The following is a 19,936-nucleotide window of genomic DNA, read 5'->3' as shown; positions in this document are numbered from 1 at the left end:
AGCAACTGCACTTTAGAAACAAGCCCTTCTGTGTGGTTGCTTATGTGGGCTTGTTTCCTAAATGTTGTTTAAACCAGTGGCTCTCAAACATTTTCATGTCAAGGACCTCCAAATTAATATGTATTTGTCTGCGGACCCTCATCTGAAAATATGTTATGCCAGAGACCCCCATACAAGATTTGTGGTGTTAAAATGTTCAAAAAATATTCAAAGTTATTCACATTTTCTTTGATTAAAAAAAGTAAAAAATAATAAAAGCAGATCTACAAGCTCAGTAGCTCACAACGTGTCCCATACTTGGTTTAAAGTGCTCATGTGGCTAGTCACTTCTTTTGGGCTTGTTTTCATAGACCTGGTTGCTTATTTCTCTCTCAAAATTTGGCAACCCTGAAAACGACCCAAACGACGACCAAGGAGTTGTTGTAGGGGAAAAACCTCGTATCTCCGTACTTTTTTCGTAAATGAATGCCTTATTTTGTCACGCAAGAGTGTCTTAATAAAAAGGTAACGGTTTTGGACATACAAGGTTTCCACCCGACAACAACGGAAGGAGCTAAGTCATGTTCTAAGCACTGGGAGGCAAAGCTGGAGCCCAAACTTACTTTGTTGAAATGATTTATTATATCAAGCACCTTGTCTAATAAAAATGTTTAGTAAAATAAAAGACAAAGTAAGAATCTCCAGGTCAGAGAACTTTAAATTAGTATTTCTAAGTCTTATTTTATCCACATGATGGCGCCATTACTACGTAAAACAGAGCACTCATATAACAGGACTCGACTTCAACAGATGTCTGAACTGTCAAGCATAATGAAATCCCTGATTTCATCACTTGTGCAGTGTTTGTAGCTTTTACATGTTAGTCTGTTTGTAAATGGCTAAATTGTAAATTGTAATCATGTTCAGGTAAGACAACTCACATCAAACTACATCCATATTGTAGGCTTTAAAGCCCTACGATTAGCCTATGGTATAAGTCAGTTTGTTCAAAAGTCAGTTATTTTGGGGATAACTTCCAGCCTGCCAAGAATCAAACAGTAGGCAACTGATCAGCACCTAGTCCATGTGGACTAGCTCAGTGGATCTCTAAATAGGGTCCAGAGACGCCCAGGGGTCCTTGTGGGGGCCTCAAGGGGTCCCCATGAAAGCTAAATTACTTATTATATCAAAATCATACATAGGCCATTTGAACGTAACCCGCTTGTAGATAGTTCTACATACACTCATACATTCTTAATATTTGTGAAATATTTTCCCCCCTACCAAAAGGAAATGATGCGAAGCCTGCGGAGCTAGTTCAGGCAGACAATTGCCAGGAGTGCCAATTCCTGATCAGTCACATGCTCTCTCCATCTGATTGGGGCGGGTTATTTAAACCTCCCTGCTCACAGCTCATTCTTCTTGCTGCTGCCCTGCTAAGCGGCTGCTGCTTTGTGCTCTGCTCTATTATATGAAGTTTTTTTTGTGCTACCACCACCCCAGCATCCACCTGTGGGCTCCGTTTCTATGATTTCCTTATGGGGGTCCATTTCATTCCATGTAAAATCTAGTTGGCAAATCATTTATAAAAATTCATGCTTACAGGGAACGGCGCCGTGATGCAAAATAAGCTTAAATATTTATGCTCAATATATTTATAAGAGTTGTCTGACTGAAAATAACATTATGGTCATTGTGTGCAGTGTAATACTACCAAAAAAAAAACTCATTTTGCTGTGGACCAGAGCAGCATTTCTAAATTGCTCAAAGACCCCAGGGGGTCCCCGGACCCCACTTTGAGAAGCACTGCTTTAGATCAACTGCCCAAGGGACCGCACTTCAACGCAACACAACAAGTTATGATACGTCATAATATTAAATAGAAGTTACAGTGCTGTCTGTCAAAAGCACTCTGGAAAATGACAGGAAAAGTCAGTCAATTAATCCAATAAACGTTTTGCCAGCACAAAATGATTTGTTTATTCATGCAGTAGAGTAGAATAAAATACATGGGCCTACTGTACAGTTATGTTTATGCAATAAGAGTAGAATAAAATACATAGGCCTACTGTACAGTTATGTTTATGCAATAGAGTAGAATAAAATACATAGGCCTACTGTACAGTTATGTTTATGCAATAGAGTAGAATAAAATACATGGGCCTACTGTACAGTTATGTTTATGCAATAGAGTAGAATAAAATACATAGCCTACTGTACAGTATATGCAATAGAATAAAATACATAGGCCTACTGTACAATATATGCAATAGAATAGAATAAAATACTCAGGCCTACTGTACAATGCCTGTACAGTATATGCAATAGAGTAAAACAATACATATGCCTACTGTACAGTTATGTATATGCAGTAGAGTAGAATAAAATACATAGGCCTGCTGTACAGTATGTGTGTATACCCATGTGACATGCTTTGACAGCAGGGACCAATGCCTGAAACACACTCCACGTAAGTAACGGCTCAAGCTACACAAAGATCGGTTTCATGCGTTTGTTGCGTTCTGGAATGAGTCACCTGGAAATCATGATGTGTGACACAAGCATGATGTGCATTGCAGTGAGGGTTTCTGTAACAGCAAAATGAATTTGTCTTATTGGGTTCGTGTTCTTTTCTGCTTTGCTCTAGCCTTTATAATATAGCACAGTGGCTCTCAACATGAAAAAGTTTGAGAGCCACTGATATAGCAGACTACTGGTGTCAAATGGAATTCTGTTGGTTTATTCAGCATATACCCAGGGCGCCCGTTTGTGCTAGCTGGGCCAGGCGTTGTCACTTGCTTTCGCATAATTACTGTGGAGTATGTACGTACGTACGCATGTACCAGGCTTAATAGAATGACACCTCTACACTGCATGGAAGCTCTCAAATGTGTTGACAATCTTAAACTAGCGATTATGAACGTCAAAGGCATCAATATTAAGCAATTGCGGAGGCCATTTCTCACCTAAAAGTTTAACAAAGTACAACAAAAAGTTTAAGACATTATCCCCAGTTTCCAAATATGTTAACCCTCTTAAATTATATGAAAAAGTAGGATATACACATCCTCAGTTCTTGGGGAAATAAAAAAAAAATAGGTGCTGGGACACAAAACTCAAAGTATAGATACGTAATGTCCGCACAAAGTATATAACACTCTCCCATGCTTAAATGAACAAACAAATTCACCCATCTAGGGCTTCGTCGGGTTCAAGCATGAAATGAAAATATTTTATCTAGTTATATTACTACTTTTCCTTTACATGCCACAAAATAGCAAATTGAGCCTTTCCCCCCCAAAAAAAAAATCATATTCCCAGCCCTACCACTAAGTCAGTGCCAAGTGAGAGTGCAGGGCTACAGGTAGAAGAGGTAGTCATCCAGGTGGAAGCTGGGCTGCCTGTGGATGCTCTGACCCACCAGGAAAGCCAGCTTGTGCGCGTATTGGCAGGGAGCCGGAACCCTGATGATCCCCTGAAAAAAAGCACAATGCAGGGAAAGATTACATGTTAGTAAGATTATCCCATCTTTTCATTATTTTCATTGTCCCAAGCGACATTTTCCCCACAGACCATAAATTCATATTTATCAGGACTGAAGAATACTATATAAATTATCAAATTAATGGCCATACTCTATAACTAGACCCTCCAGAAAAACGGGATATGCGATTATGCGCATAACAGGCGTTTATGCGCATAATTGTGCTGGGGTCATTTTTTTCAAAAAGATCGCATCACATAATCTGCGCATCGCAGAAAATATTTTCGCATATTTTGCGACTTCCTGCAATTTCCGCATAATCAAGGATTTTAGCCTGCATAATCAAGGATTTTTGCCCACGTTTTTCTGGAGGGTCTACACTACAGTATATAACCTATATGCATGAACTACTACTGTACTTACCAGGGTATATACCCAAACGTTGGGTAATGTCGCAAACATTATGTGCCGACTATTCAGGCCCGGCTTAATGTACAGGCTTTAGGGGCACCAAACGCCTGGCCCTGACTATTGCAAGTAAAGGTGGCAAAACTTTGAGCATTTTAAAAGTAATCTCCGGGAATATTAGGCGAGACAGACCAGCTTACCTGCCAGTTGTAGTACATGTGGCAGAGCTTGTAGGTCAGTCGCTGCACATGGTCAGGCTTCAGTCCGCTGGTGTCATACACCACGTTGTAGTGGGTAGGGGAGACACTTCCCAGGCGAACGGACTGGCTAACAATGTAGAAGTCGTACCTGAAGTAAAAGTATTGCAACACGTGTAATTGTTTAAGGGTTTGAGATGGAGATAAAACTAGACAACACTTGTCTACCTAAATGTTCCAATTAACTATGTGAGTATATTATGTAAATGTATTTTTTAAACGTCTTAACACCGAAGTTTGCACTGAAATGTAGCCGGTGAATTTTGTGCAATACCAGCCGGTTGCCGTTGTGGTCTGTAGACCTGGTATTGCCATGCTATGCTGCTACACACATGCTGTTTAGTGATAAACTGCTGTGAGAACTTACCACTCAGGCCTGGTTACGTCGGTGTCAACAACAGTTCCAGGGGGAGGGTTGGTCAACTTGCCACTGATGTAGGTAAAGAACCTCGAGCAGATGCGCTTCTTTACCACGACCACAGTAAACTTGGGCCTAGAACAGAGGACAAGGAGACCAGAAACCATTTTGATCATTTCATCAATCGAGCATTATGCTGCCAAACTGAACTTAACTAAGCCAGGACACAAAGAGGGAAATTGTTATGACTTGCTCCAACAGGGGTCAAAAGGCTGTAATAATGTCAGGGTTTCCGGAGTGATTTAGACCCAAAGACACACTATTTGGCAGGTCTAATTGCCATTTAACTTTAACAGAATAATGAGAAAACTACTGAGAAAAAAAATGTATGAGGCGTGACATTGCTGGTTTATTATATAATAATATATACCATATTTGCCACTGTAGTCCTGACCTAAGTTAACTTCAAATATGTATTCAAAAAATTATGTTGCTATGTACATCGCAACAGTTACCCCAAAAGGGGTTCCCGTCTTGAAAGGTATAGTTACAAATAGGGGTTCCCTTCCAAAATCGGTTAAGAGGCCTTTCATCTAAGCCGCTCAAAGATCAGCATAATAAAAGTTTAAAAAGTGATTTGCTGATAAAAAATGGCCACCATCTTCCTGGAGAACACTGATGGTGCATACTTCAAGGACAACACAAAATTCCATCAAACTAGTTTTATACTTCTTTGGAACTAGGGATAAAATATATTTACATGTTTTGTAGTGAAATACACATAAAATAGTCAATGAGCGAGCGCTCATTTTGTAGGTGTTTTTTGTTGACGTGTGATGCTGTGCACTGGACAGCCACAACTTTACTACTTGGATGACTAGAAGCAAAGCCAACAATACTCTTCTAGAAACCACTTGATCTGGAAAATATGGAAGGTTCTTACATGTAGTCTTTCCCCATGGATTTGATCGATTCAATCATCTGGGGAACCTCAAAATCAACTACAGTGGACAGCATGCCATCTCCCACTCCATCTCTATACACTACGATGCGGGCAGGCAACTGGTTATTGAACTTGAAGTAGTCTTTTAGTGCGCCTGAAAAAAACAAACACACATTCAGTCTTTTAGTGCACCTGAAAAACACATTCCATTTAAGAAATGCTAGGCTGAATCGAACGAATGGAGGCACAGAGTCAGACTTCAATGCGAACACCGAACATTTAAATTTACTGAACTTACCAACAAAGGCCATTTTCAATCCATCCATGAGTTCCTGTCCTCTGTCCTGCAGAACACACTTGGAATACCACCTATTAACAGCACAGACAATTGAACATTTTAGGACAAGAACACCAAGCAGTGGTTTATTCAAACTGTAGGTGAACAGAACATGCATACATAGGAGCCAACCATTAACATACTTTGACAGCAGGAACTAGTAAAATGATGGCCTCACCTAAAAATAAACTTAACTAGACGCAACTAGTAATTAATCAATATTGAACAACTGCATGTCCCTAAATTGTTATCAGAAACATCTTGCACAGCCATGGATGAAAATATATTGCTTCCGGAGAAAGTGCATATATTAGCAACACCTGCAAGCTAGCTTCGGTGACAGCGACTTGTCAACACATACTGACTGGGTCACTGCCTCCGGAAGCCCAGGGCACTACCAGTTGCAGCAGGTGTTCAGACTACCCATACATACTAACCTGGTCATGCCCTGGTTCAGGCTGGCCACCAGAGCACCAATGGACCTCTTTCCAGCAGTGGTGTCATGGTAACAGTCGATTCCCACAACCATCAGCTGTTTGAGCTGCAAAACATGGACCAAGCAGCAGTCGACCATGGTCAGCTAAGTATTAGTTTACCAAATATAGAGGCTATAATAATATAACCACTATATAGAGGCTATAATAATATAACCACTAAATAGTGGTTAAGACCTATACAAAGCAGCTTGTGTGCTTCTCCAGGGCTTCAAATGTTCTGGTCATGTAGTACTTTTGACATTTCAAGGCTTGACCACAAAAAACATGCAGAATAATATAGTTCCCCAATTCAATGCAATTTATGCAGCACTTTGGATTGTGTGATGGGGGACTAACCGGGATGTCGACCGTCCACAGCTCCCCTCCCATCTTGCAGGCCATCTGCAGCACTATCTTGGTGGCTATGGTCACGAGGGCATTTTGCCGACCAAGGGTGCGGGACAACACACACTGACTGGGGGTAGGGCAGTCCACACAGAGGTACTTCTTTATGCTGTCGTATTTGTCCTTCTTAATGCTGGGGAGGACCACTACCACCTATGAGAATAGACCAAATAACAGTTCCATGTTAATATTTCGGGTACACACAGGGCACAGGTCACCAAGCCATTTATGGGGGCGTGCCTCATTTGATTACAACACAACCAGTCTCAGCTGGGGACATCCTATAATTTGAATATCATTACAATCTGCCAATGTCTTCTGGAATGCAAAACTTTCAGACTGAATCACCTAATAACTTTCAGGAAACTGAGGTTCTATGGTAATATTCATGGTGATACTAGCCCCATGCGAACAGACATCAGAGTTTAATTTCTGTTGATGCACATCTGCGGTGCATCATACATTTCTGTAGTGGGGGGGGGGTGCCCAGTGCCCATGCATCTCCCTGGACCTCCCACAATTTTCTAATTCTTCAGTCACAGTCTGGAGCATGGCAGCGTTGAAAATGATCCGGGGATAGTTTAGTCTTTGTCACGCAAATTTGTCCCAATGTAAATCTAAAGCCCACAGTACAGTATATAGCTTGCTGCTGATCAGAAATAGGAATTCTAAAATAAAATGTAAAAGGTATTTTAAAATATATTTTCGTGACCGGAAAGCACAAACAGACAGCTTCCTTTGTCTTGGTCTGGCTACGCAAAACTAGCATTCAGAGATTGTGGAATAGTTGTCTGGCTACGCGAGACTAGTTGCAATGAGGTTGTAGTCAGTTGAAAACAAAAATCAAAAAGCAAGTTGGTTCCTTGTATAAAAATGGAGGCAATAGTGGAAACTCTGGGAGCATTTGAAGAGTCAAGTAAACTACATATAAATATGTAAATGATGGAGGCTTTTTTTTAATCCGGATTTGGGCTGCCAGCCAGTGAACTCAAATGTGAGGGCCAAACCTTTAAATGACAAAATAATCTCAGTCCATTTGCTCCTTTGGTCACTTACCATCTGGGTGTCCTGCATGACGTTGTGCTGCAGGGCTCTCAGGAGACACTCCTGCCGGTCCTCATAAGCCACCCTTTATAAAAGGAAACATTACCGTAAAAAGAAAATAAGCTTTTACTGTTTTTAACAAACATTTTACAGTTGGAGAGTCCGTCAAAGTAGCCTACTTCACAGCATTCAAATGTCTGCTTAAAGACACATCTAGTTTGTGGAGATCAAAGCATTTGCTTCACCCCATTATTAGGCCACTTTTCCTCGTGGCTAGAAATATTTTATGACTGCAATGGTGTCTTCACACCACAAGGTGTCATAGTAATACATATGCTATTGTGGGGTGAAATGCTGTATGTAACCCAGTGCAAGAATAGGAGCAGTCAAAAACGGATCTATTTAAATGCAAATTCAGTATAAGTATAATAAGTGCATTTGTTATTTTAGATACACCTCAAACACCTTTGATTCGGCAAATGTTATTACAAATAAGTATTCATTTTAGAAAAAGGGTTCATACTCCTCCGTTAAAGGGCATTTTCTTTAGCACTCTGGGATTAGTGTTTCTCCAAAATGATAGTCGCAATATTGGACCCCCACCTATCTACTGTAAGTACAAATTTGACTAATAAAAATGTGTCCCAGATAGTTTTAACTTTGTCGGGTTTATTTAGTTCAAAGACTGAGGCCCATCTAGCTGCATTAAAAATAACCCAAAACCCAGCCAGTTGCAGACCACTAAATGTCAATAGATTTTAGGGTGTTCCTACTAAATGAAACACAAATACCATTCTCACGGCGCCGTCCCTGCGCAGCCTCAGAACTATACCTTTCCTCAAGTCCCTGATCAACAAATCCAATTGAAACTGGACAAATGCATAGCTGCCCTCGCAACTCTTTCAAGCCATGTTATTTTAAAATGTGATTGCATAAAGTAGTTATTGCTTATGCATTTATTTAGAGGCAGGTGTTTTGAGTTGTAATGCCAATTTTCAGGATACTGATATTGCCAGTGGTAAATTATCAACTTCAACATCAGTAACTCACAAGGTAGGTCTGTCAACCCGGATGCCCAAAGGGCCAGAGACCATGCCGATGGTCTGTACTAGGGACTGGGCTTCGTTGGTGTTGCGGCTTGTGTAGAACACTATCCACTTCTGCAGTGGGGGCGCTTTGATGATGGGCACCCCTTTCATCTCCCTGGCCCAGTCAGCTGCCATGGGGTTGTAATCATACTGAGTTGAAAACGAAATCAAAAGGAAGTTTGACCCAACTGCATCAACACCATTCTGCACAGAGTTCCAACAGGTTCTACATAAGAGGACCTTTGTTTGATTGATGACTTTTGCTTTGGCTCAAGATTATTAAGCATATTAAATAGAATTTCAAGATGGGTGAACTATTACATAGTTGAATATCGGTACAAGGATATTTTCCCCAAGAAAAAGGAATCTTATTTTCTGTATTCTTTCAGACTTGCAAAATAACTGACCAAAACTGGGAGCAATCTTTTGCCCTCTCTTACCGAACGGGAACCCTGGAAAATCTTCTCAGATTGAAGAACTCTGCCCTTCAAGCTCAGGAGCTCTTTATCGAAGCAGAGTCCCCAGGTGGTCAGCTCTGCCTGGACCTCAGTGTTCCTAAAAAGCAGGATTTATTTGCAAGATCAACATCAGTGGTGGAAAAAGTACACAAATGTTTTACTCAAGTAAAAGTATCAATACTGCCATGCAGAAACACTGTTACGTAAAAGTCCAGTAATCAAAATGTACTTGGGTAAAAGTAAAAAACTATTGGCATAAAAATATATTTAAAGTACCAAAAGTAAAAGTACTCATTATGCAGAATTTCCTGTTTCACAAGTTCTCATACATCTAAAATGTATAAGAAAATCTTTTGGAAATTGCAGATCTACAAGCTCACAACACGTTGTGTTGTGAGCTTGTAGATCAACAACTTTCAATTAGCCAAAGTTTAAATACGGCTTAAGTGGTAAATGTATGTTTTGTAATAATACAAATCTACAAGATAACTAGTAACTAAAGTTTTAAAATAATTGTAGTGGAGTAAAAAGTACAATATTTGCCTCCGAGATGTAGTGGAGTAGAAGTAAAAGTACTGAAGTTTGGACATACTCCAGTAAAGTAAAAGTGCCTCACAATTGTACATAAAGTACAGCACTTCAATAAATGTACCTAGTTACTTTCCATCACAGATCAAAACTCAGCCCACAGGATGAGGGCACAGTTCTGTCAAATCTTTGGTTCTAGAATCTAAATGAACTGTGAGGACATTGACCCTGATGAAAAGATGCAAAAAAAAAGTGTTTGGGAATTTACTTAAACATCTTTACCATCTTTGTCCTGCATGCACTCTGTTCCAAGATTGCGCACTAATCAAGTCTGCACATCTGATATAATCAATACACATCTGCCTACTGCCATACATCTTAAGGGACATACTCATTAATTTGGTTGACAAACTGGTTGAGGCGACACTCCCTCTGCTCAGGGTTCAGTCGGGTCTTACTGGACAAGTCCTTCATGATACTGAAGTCGGCACGCATCTTGTCAGTCAGACCTGTGGGTAATAGAAATACTTTTAATGCCAACTCTACTGGATACTAGAATAGAAAATGGGAGGAGGGGATATGATTAAAACTCAGGACAATACAAATGAGTGTGCTTTCAAACTGATTTTTTTAACCTGCTCTGGTGTAAATTTCTGGGGGTAAAGTTTAGCACACGCATTTCAGAAGCACACACACAAGCCCGTCTTACAGCAAATACATTTATATAAAAAGTTAATATGAATAGTGGTTCTCAAAGTGTGGTCCAGGGACCCACCAGGGGGCCTTGAGGGGGTTCAAGGGGGTCTCCAGCAAAATCAGTTAAAGCCTATATACACACTGTATATGTCACAGGTAAATTGGCATTCCAGGTAAATTGGAAGTGGAGCGCTTGTTTTTAGGCGCGGGGCTGCGAGGCGAGGCATTGAGGCGAGGATAGCAACCAGGAAATGCTAACACCAGTCTCAGTGGAGCACTTCGATAATCATTGGACTCCCCATCCACTACCATTAGGAGTCTGGGTTGGACTCCCGCTCGGGACATACTTTTTCAAACAACCGCGGACTACTTTTTTTCGCCGATAAAGTATAGTTTTGGACCATGACGGAGGCGCGCCGACTCAGCAGACCTTGAGGCCAAGGAGTCGCACCCGAGCGCCTCCAGGCGCGAGTGCCCGCGACGACCGGCCGATGGTCTGCTAGTCGACTAAAGCGCCGTCCGAGTTATGTACCGATAGGCAGAGAATCGTAAATGATGTTGTGGGGACTGCGTTTGCCCCAACTGCCACTCACTGCACTAACATAGCCCGCCAGCACCGCCCCCTTGTGCTTCAACTGCATGGAATAAGGCTGTTCGCAGGTGTGTGTGTGTGTGTGTGTGTGTGTGTGTGTGTGTGTGTATGCGCGCGCATGCATGTTTGCGTGCTCGTTTGTGTGCGTGTGCATGCGTGCGTGTGTGGTGTGGGGCTCATGTCTGGCTTGCATTGCCCTCTAGCGTTGATTCTACAGAATTGCCTGCGGTGAAAACAAGCGCTTCTTTTCCAATTTACCTGGAATGCCAATTTACCTGTAACATATATGTACCGCAGGCAATTCTGTAGAATCAACGCTAGAGGGCAATGCAAGCCAGACATGAGCCCCACACCACACACGCACGCATGCACAAACGAGCACGCAAACATGCATGCGCTGAGTCGGCGCGCCTCCGTCATGGTCGAAAACTATACTTTATCGGCGAAAAAAAGTAGTCCGCGGTGGTTTGAAAAAGTAATGTCCCAAGCGGGAGTCAAACCCAGACTCCCAATAGTAGTGGATGAGGAGTCCAATGATTATCGAAGTGCGCCACTGAGACTGGTGTTTGCATTTCCTGGTTGCTATCCTCACATCAAAGCCTCGCCTCGCAGCCCCGCGCCTAAAAACAAGCGCTCCACTTCCAATTTACCTGGAATGCCAATTTACCTGTGACATATACATTACCCAGTTTCAAAATATCTTGGAAAGAAATGTGAACAATTTGGAATATTTTTGAAACATTTAACAAGACAGAATCTTGTATGGGGTCACCGTTATCACATTTTCAGGTGGGGATCCGCAGCCAAATGCATATTAATGTACAGTATGGGTCCTTGACATGCAAAGGTTTGAGAAGCACAAAAATGGAAGTGTAAAGTAAAGAATTTTTTTTTTCCCCCCTGCGAATGAGCACCTGTGAGATAGCAGAGTTCTGGGATCAGCATGGCTGGCCCAGGGGGAGGTGCCCCAGCAGGACCCTTCTTCTTCAGATTACTGACCAGCAGTGCCTGGTCAACACAGAGGATGTCCAGGCCATATTGCTAAAGAAAGATATAATGATTAGTAAAATGTAGACATGTAATCGCTTTTAAACTGGCATTCCTAGTTTTGGGCAAGTCATTATAGGTGAACTTTTTTTTCTTTCAAAAGATTTTATGAAATTACATCATCATCATACCTGATTATGATCGAAGACGTTGACAGTCACGCAATAAAACAGCTTTCTGTAGCATCTGTCCAATTTTGTATTAATATCAAGTACTTCCACCTCCCCCTACAACTATAGCAATGCGTGTGTGTTCACATTCCCTACAACTAAAGCTATACATGCGTTCCCAGCAGGAAAACCTACAGTCTTGTAGTAGTCCTTGAAGGAGACCTCAGTATCCGCCCTGGTGAACGTGTTGGTTGGAGAGTGATCCCAGGCAATATCGTCAATCTTGTACGTTTTGTTATTATATCTGAGGAAAGTAAAAATAAAAAACTAGTTTTGGGGGTTTCTGGCAAAATGCACACCTTGAATTTATACAGTGTATTATTAATATATTGAATTCAGATTTAATCTCCCAAACGGCATGTCATAAAAAAAAATTAAAAAAAAGAGTTCAGAGTAGGCCCAATCATTCAGCAACAGTTCTCAGACACTAGGCAATGACCAAAAATATATTATCTTTTGAATAATTGCTCATTAATCGGGGAAAAAGTTTGAAATTATGGCGATATAGATTTAAAGTCATATCGCCCAGCCCTGCTGCAATGTCAAATCTTTCTGCACCTCAAGTCATAGTATTTGTCTGCCAAGTAGAGCAGAACAGATTTCAAGCTACAGTACTACAGTATTACTTAGTTAGGACGATGAGGCCGATCAACTCCTTTGTGCAGGCTTCTCTGAAGTACTGCACTGGACACTGCTGCCTCAGGTTGGTCATCAAGTCGAGCACCGTCTCACTCCTCAGCACCTTATGGCTCACGTCAGCGCACATCATGATGCCCGACTCGTACTGCAGGATTGTGGATTGGTAGCCTGGCCAGATGGTCAATCTTTGGAGAGAAAGACAGTCTATTAACTAGCGCTGGGTATGGGCATAACCTCAGGATATGGTATCTCGATAAAGGTTGATTTTGAATAATGATCATGATGTCCTACCAGAGCTCTTCCTTATCATTATTATTATTTATAACAGCAAAGCCTTAAGTATTGCACAAATTAAAACACTTACATTTCAAGTCCAATGTTAAATTAAGTTTCTAATTGCAGAGTTCTTATTAATAATTGCAATTAAACACTTTAAAAAAAATTAACAGCCTTTTCTCTTGTCTTTTTAGTATTTTGTTACAATGTGGCAACAAGCTCATAGCCTGGTAAAGCCCCTCCCTCCGGAAAATCTCATTTTGATTTAAATAAATGACAAATGAGATTTCCGGAGGGAGGGTTTACCAGGCTAACAAGCTCATGCCTGAGTCTCAGAATCTTTAACAATCGATAATAAGTTACTACATCTATGTTTGCAGTTTGTGAACGAAGTCGCACAAATGTTATGCTCAAAACACAATATAATATTTTCTTTTGGGCAGGATCTGCAGGTACTAGTAAGTCCATGTACAAATGGAACACCCTCAGTTAAATAAACACTGAGGATTTTACAGTCCATCCCCGATATTAAAAAGGTTGAGAATCACTGGCATAATTTACTGATAATTTTATGTCAAATTACTGCGTTAGATAGCTCCAATTTTTTCTTAAACATTAATCGAGTTTCAATTTGTGCTGGCTTGGCTACAGGCCTCACTCCCAGGCAGCTCAACACTCGCATCCGTATCAAAATCTAAACGGAATGAAATTCTTAATGACTAGTAAATCAAGGTCAGGTGAACGAGATGCATGCCATACCTGTGCTGTGGGATGCTGAGTGGATCGTTGGGGTTGTAATAGTGCCGTCCAATCTGCTGCATATTCAGCATTCTCAGGATTCTAACAAATTGAAGAATTATCAAGTTCAATTTGGTAAATGGAGACTGACCTAATAGTAGAATTTGAATGTTAAAATAGTCATGCACACAGTTTTATCAACATTAGGTTCACAGACGTTTCACCAAACACCCACAAAACTTTAGGCCTGTGGTCTTGTGCTAAATGTCCTGTTTTAAAGGGATAGTTCACCCATTTATTTCCCCTTTTTTTCTATCGATTAGTCACCCCATGGAGACTTGAATTCATGGATATTTTGTAGCTTTTGTCGCATTCCTAAGCCAATAATTTAATGACCAGCGGACCGGTAGGCAGCGGTTCTGGTAGGAGACACAAAGGACACTCTTTGTGTCTCCTACCGGAACCGCTGCCGGTCATCAAATTATTGGCTTAGGAATGCGACAAAAACAAAAAAATATCCATGAATTCAAGTCTCCATGGGGTGACTAACCGAGAATTTTTTTTTGGGGGGTGAACTATCCCTTTAAGTTATTATGCTAACAAGTGTGTTTCTTCTGTGATCTGAGGCATAAATAACAATATATTATTAACTTCACTTTGAAAAACACCAGTCAAACCAATACTCCAAACTGTATCAAACCCAGCATATGTTCCGTCAACTTTATTCTTTCTCATGATGTCGCAAATCTAAATACCCATCGTGAACTTTGAAGTGTAGGACAGACCTTTTAAATAGGATGTTGTAAAACTGTAGGCACGCTGGTGAGGTGGGGGGCAGCTCATTTGTCAGTGTAACCGTTATTTGGACCTTCTCTCCATGCCGGGTTTCACTGTACAGCACCGTCTCCTAAACACCAGTGAAGACATCATAAGTAGGGCTACATGATCGATGGGATTCCATAATAAATAACCAAGTGCAAGTTCTCTTTCTAAATAAGCACCTTGTTGTGAAGTTTACGAGGCAGGAAAAGGATGGCCCCATCAAAGGAGCGTGCCTTGCCTAGTATCTCATTATGATGATAGAGAAGGGCTGTACGCAGGCGTCTTGACTCCATCGGAGGCTTGTAGTCCACATGGTACTGATATAGCGCCCACTGGGGACGGGATATGAGCCGCACGAAGTTGGCTTTCAACATAATATTGGGGCCAGTGGAACCTGGGAAAGCAAGTGGTGAATACAAATGGGTAAAATGAAAAAAAAGGAATGAAATGCAACGGAGGCATATTTGTCTCCGCCAGGCCGAAAGGCATGGCGAGAGTATGTTTTGCCCCCCGTCCGTCCGTGTGTGTGTCCGTCCGTGAACAGCTAATCTCCCGCACCGTTGGCTTGATCACAGTGAAACTGTGCACACTCCCCCTGGATGCCAATTCAGAACCTCTGCCCCAAAATGTCCACATGGGCCTGTTATAGCGCCACCAGGAGGCCGCTTTTTGCAAAACACATTTTTTGACAGTACTCCAACAGATTTTGTCCAAACATCATGCAAATTGGTACACAGTATCTCTATAGTCATTAAACGAAATAAGTCTTTCCGATTTTTTATACTCCATCCTGATTGGCTAAAAATGGCTTCCAAAGTTTAAAGGAATGCTCAGTTTTGAACAAAATGCCTCAAATCGTGAACACAGCATGCAATTTCCGTGAAACTTTGCACGCACAGTCCCACTATGCAGAGGGAGAAATGCCACTTGAAAATTTTCAAATCGCCCTCATGGTGGCGCTATAACAGGCCGATTCATGTTTTTACCTATAACTGCACCGATCTGTGTAAAACTCTGTATGCGCACTCCCTAGAGGTCAAGGAAAAACCTTTGCACTGCATTTTTCACATTTACCTTTTATAGCGCCACCAGGAGGCCGACTTATGTAAAACAAATTTCTTTATATTACTTCCGATTTCATCCAAAATTCACGCAAATCGGTATACATGATCTCTATAGTCTTGTGATCAAGGTGAATCCGTTTGATTTTTCATATTCCATCCTGAAAGGCTAAGATTCACATCTAAAGTTTGCAGTAGTGGCTCGTTTTGAACAAAATGCCTCAAATCATGAACGCAGCGCCCGATTGCGGTCAAACTTTGCACGTTGCGGAAGTTGCGGAACAAATGCCACCCTTTTAAGATTGGCTTGTTATAGCGCCACCAGCAGGTCTAATTTATCAAAAGATTTTTTTTGAACAAAATGCATCAAATCATGAATGCACTGTCAGATTGCCGTGCAAGGCCTAAGAAGAAATGGCACCCTTTTCACATTGGCCTATTATAGCGCCACCAGGAGGCCACAATAACCTACCTGACCTGGCGGAGACCTGTGCTCCGAGGAGCACTTTTTCTAGTTTGTCTTGTGTACAGGTGTGGACTGTATTGGGACTCTCATACAGTGAAGCTCTCAAGACACAGCAAACAATGGGACGTTTCCTCTGAGATTTTCAAATGTCCTCAAAATAGAATGAATATAAAACCTTCAAGTCACCCTTTAGCCACATGAAACCTTGTATATCTATCCTGGCATGTCATAATAGGCCACCAGCTTGTTTATTAGAATATACACGTCATTGTAAACATTGCCATAATATACAGACCAGCCTTTGAATCCCTGACGTGCACCATGGCCAGTCTGGTGTTTATTCCCGTGTCGGAATAATCACGCCGGCGTCCTCTTTCTCCAATCTTCATGCTCTGGAAGCCGCCCGAGATCTGCAGTACGTCCTCTACAGGGATAAACCGAAAAACACAATTAGAAGTTCCAAATGACTTGCCTTCTGCTTAAGGATATTTATGTAGTAGTGGAACTTTTACAGATTAGAACTAGGATACAATTACCATCAAAATCTACTGCTGCTAAGAGCTATGGGGGTCAGTAAAGCTGACATGACAGAACACCAATTCTGTTAAGGTACGGTAAGTGACATGGTGTTGGTTAAAATAAGTGTTAATGGCTCTATATTCTGATAGCAATCATTGCATGAGTGTTTGTTCAGTAACAGGAGTCTCCATCTCTTTATTAAACAGAAAATGCATTTTCAGGTCAGGATACCAATTTCATCAGGAGAGAGACCTCACAGGATACAGATTGAACATGTGAAATTGGAAGTGATGACAAAGAAATGGAACACAATTGGAACACCATCAAATTGAAGCTGATAAATGGGTACTCTCCTGATTGGCTGAAATTGGTAACCCACCTGAACATGTATTCTTTCTTTGTTAAGGACCTGGAAAGACAGGGAGACTCCTGTTACTGAACAAACACTCTAGCTAAAACAAACGCTTTAACCAAAGCATATCACCACCCTACCTTTACCCCATTAACGATGCTGCAGGATCCTGTGTCGCCAACATGTTGAGATTAAACTAACCAAGCATTGCTATGCATTATTACTACTGCTACAATTCAATTTCCCTGATGATATTGATGACACAAAAACTGTGACAAGCAGCAGAAACGCCACATGAAACTATAGCGTAGGATATCATTGCTGTTGGGCAGAAACTTTGTATCTCCATATTTGAGTCCTGAAAGGTTAACAGTTTTGCACCTTCTGTAGATACAGATCCTGGCCTTCCTCTGCCATCCAGCTCAGCCCTAGCAGGTGGAGGAAAAGCCGCTGTTGCAGCTTCATGAGCCAGGGTCTTCAAAAAACAAAACATTTACAATTAGGTCTGCTTAGCAGTTCCCCAAGTAGGGTGCCACCATGTGTCAACTAGTGGGAGGAAGTTAAAATCTAAACGTCCTCAAGTGCAAAACATAATCTTTATGGGTCACTTTCCTTTTTATTATAATCTACAGATTTAAAATCTTGTATTTGCCCATGTCCTCGCAATTGAGTTTTAAACCAAGTCATACTCAGTGGTGTAAAGTAACTAAGTACATTTACTCAAGTACTGTAATTTTCAGTACTTTTACTTCTACTCCACTAGATCTCAGCGGCAAATATTGTACTTTTTACTCGACTAATTATCTGAAAAGTTAGTTACTTTGCAGATATGCATGTTTTATAAAACCTTAATTTATACCTCGGCTATTTGACAATAGCCGATCTACAAGCTCAACGCGCCATGTTGGATCTGCTGCTATTTTCATTGTAGTACTTTTACTTTTGGTACTTAAAGTATATTTTGATGCCAATAGTTTTGTACTTTTACTCAAGTAACATTTTGAACACCGGCCTTTTACTTGCAACAGAGTATTTTTATATTGTGGTATTGCTACTTTTACTTAAGTAAAATATCTGAGTACTTCTTCCACCACTCATGCGCTCTGCAATGACAATACCATTCCAGGAGCTGCAGGCTCTGCCGGACGTAGTGAGCGTCCTCTTGCTAATGCTCTTGCACGTCCAACCATTTTCACAATTGTTTTTTGTAATTCTGCATTTGAAAAGGTGGGGGGGAAAAATAAACGCACACACACACACACACACACACACACACACACACACACAACAGATGAATACATTTTGGGTTGAAATTAATAACCAAATATCAATTATAATATGCTGACTGTTGTCCCCTACAACAGGAGTCTTCAACAAGGGGTCCTCAGGTTACTAAAGGGGGCCCACCAAATGTTTGTGTGATGGGAACTTTTTTTTTTTGCATTAACCACCCTAGAATTCCTTTTCTGAGGGTAACATTAGCCAAAAATAGCAGATCTACAAGCTCACAACGCTGCGAGGCGTTGAGCTTGTAGATCGGCTATTTTCAGTAAAGAGGTTTGGTGTAGAAGGGAAAAAAGAGCAGATCAAGTACAAGTTTTCTAAGTATTGAGGGTTTAAGTGGTCAACTGTCTGAAAATAAACAACATGAATCCAACACTGATGATGATAGTGCTGTCAAACAAGTCGATGAAGCTATGAAATGGTTTAATCTGCAACATGTTATACACAATATGTGGTGGGGGGTCCCTGCTTCATCTTTCTCTCAGCAAAACTCTTTATCTTGGCCTGAGAAACGTTGAAGACCCCTGCACTACAATGCATCTTTAGGTCTGCACCCAGCTACACCTCAATTAAAAAATATAAGAGAATCCTTAGTAATTTTTTTTAACATACTGCATGTGCAAGGTTATCAATATTACAGTGTTGGCTCATTGATGTCATATAATCAAGTTGGCTTCACAATGTACCACAACTACTCACAAAACAGGGCCATTATAGTTAAAGGGGAATTTCACTTTAAAACACAGGGTCATTTTAACATCAACTCAGGCTTCTGTGTTTCACCCCAGACAGTTTTTAAAGTTGTGTGATTCAATATTTAGATGTCTAATTGAAACTTAGAACTAGGCCTAACTGAAATTAAAAACAAAGTCAAAACTAAAAAAAAAAATACTGAAAATTTAAAAACCATAATAACCTTGGTGCAGAACTAGGTTGGTGTGTAGAACAAACATCACAGAACAGCTAGATCATGTTAGCAAATGCATCATTCATTTGTCAGGAATATAAAACTATTAAACTTGCTTCCTGAATTGAGGTTGCAAGGTCTGTCACACTTACCTTTCCTACTGACAAATGATAGTCATTCTTGGATAAAAAATGTCATCTGTCCATGTGTACCATTTTAAAGGCACCTATGAGACAGCTTGTTGGAGGCCACTAAGGTGAAACCAATTGGCTTAATTAATGAAGAGCAGTGGTGGAAGAAGTACTCACATTTTGTACTTAAGTAAAAGTACCAAATATATAAAAATTCTTTGAAAATAGCAGATCTACAAGCTCACAACGCGCATTGTGAGCTTGTAGATCGGCTATTTTCAAATAGGGCTGAAGTTGTTAATGTATGTTTTGTAATAATATTAAAAATCTACAAAGTAACTAGTAACTAATGTTTTCAAATAATTGAAGTGGAGCAAAAAGTACAATATTTGCCTCTGAGATGCAGTGGTTAAGTAGAAGTAAAAGTATTGAAAATTGGAAATATTCCAGTAAATTAATTGTACTACAGTA

The 19,936-nt window shown here is 40.7% G+C and overlaps 1 protein-coding gene across 1 annotated transcript; it reads right to left on the bottom strand.

The window, feature by feature from the left end:
- Positions 1-2,577: 2,577 nt before the first annotated feature.
- LOC308104942 (piwi-like protein 1) lies at positions 2,578-18,333 on the bottom strand (the record flags this gene model as incomplete). The annotated part of the gene is made up of 20 exons (XM_080455581.1): positions 2,578-3,454; positions 4,072-4,219; positions 4,496-4,621; positions 5,430-5,583; positions 5,728-5,798; positions 6,204-6,307; positions 6,600-6,800; positions 7,704-7,776; positions 8,742-8,929; positions 9,220-9,334; positions 10,157-10,274; positions 11,968-12,094; positions 12,406-12,514; positions 12,897-13,094; positions 13,945-14,025; positions 14,709-14,830; positions 14,925-15,139; positions 16,568-16,696; positions 17,525-17,618; positions 18,262-18,333. 20 exons carry the CDS (start codon positions 18,331-18,333, stop codon positions 3,338-3,340), a joined length of 2,562 nt encoding a protein of 853 aa, XP_080311707.1. The 3' UTR covers positions 2,578-3,337.
- Between the last annotated feature and the right edge of the window lie 1,603 nt (positions 18,334-19,936).

Source organism: Gymnoscopelus braueri, assembly GCF_963280865.1.
Source record: "Gymnoscopelus braueri genome assembly, chromosome: 17".
NCBI lineage: Eukaryota > Metazoa > Chordata > Actinopteri > Myctophiformes > Myctophidae > Gymnoscopelus > Gymnoscopelus braueri.
Note: the sequence above shows the minus strand (reverse complement) of the source record. Positions and strands in the feature narration are given on the sequence as shown.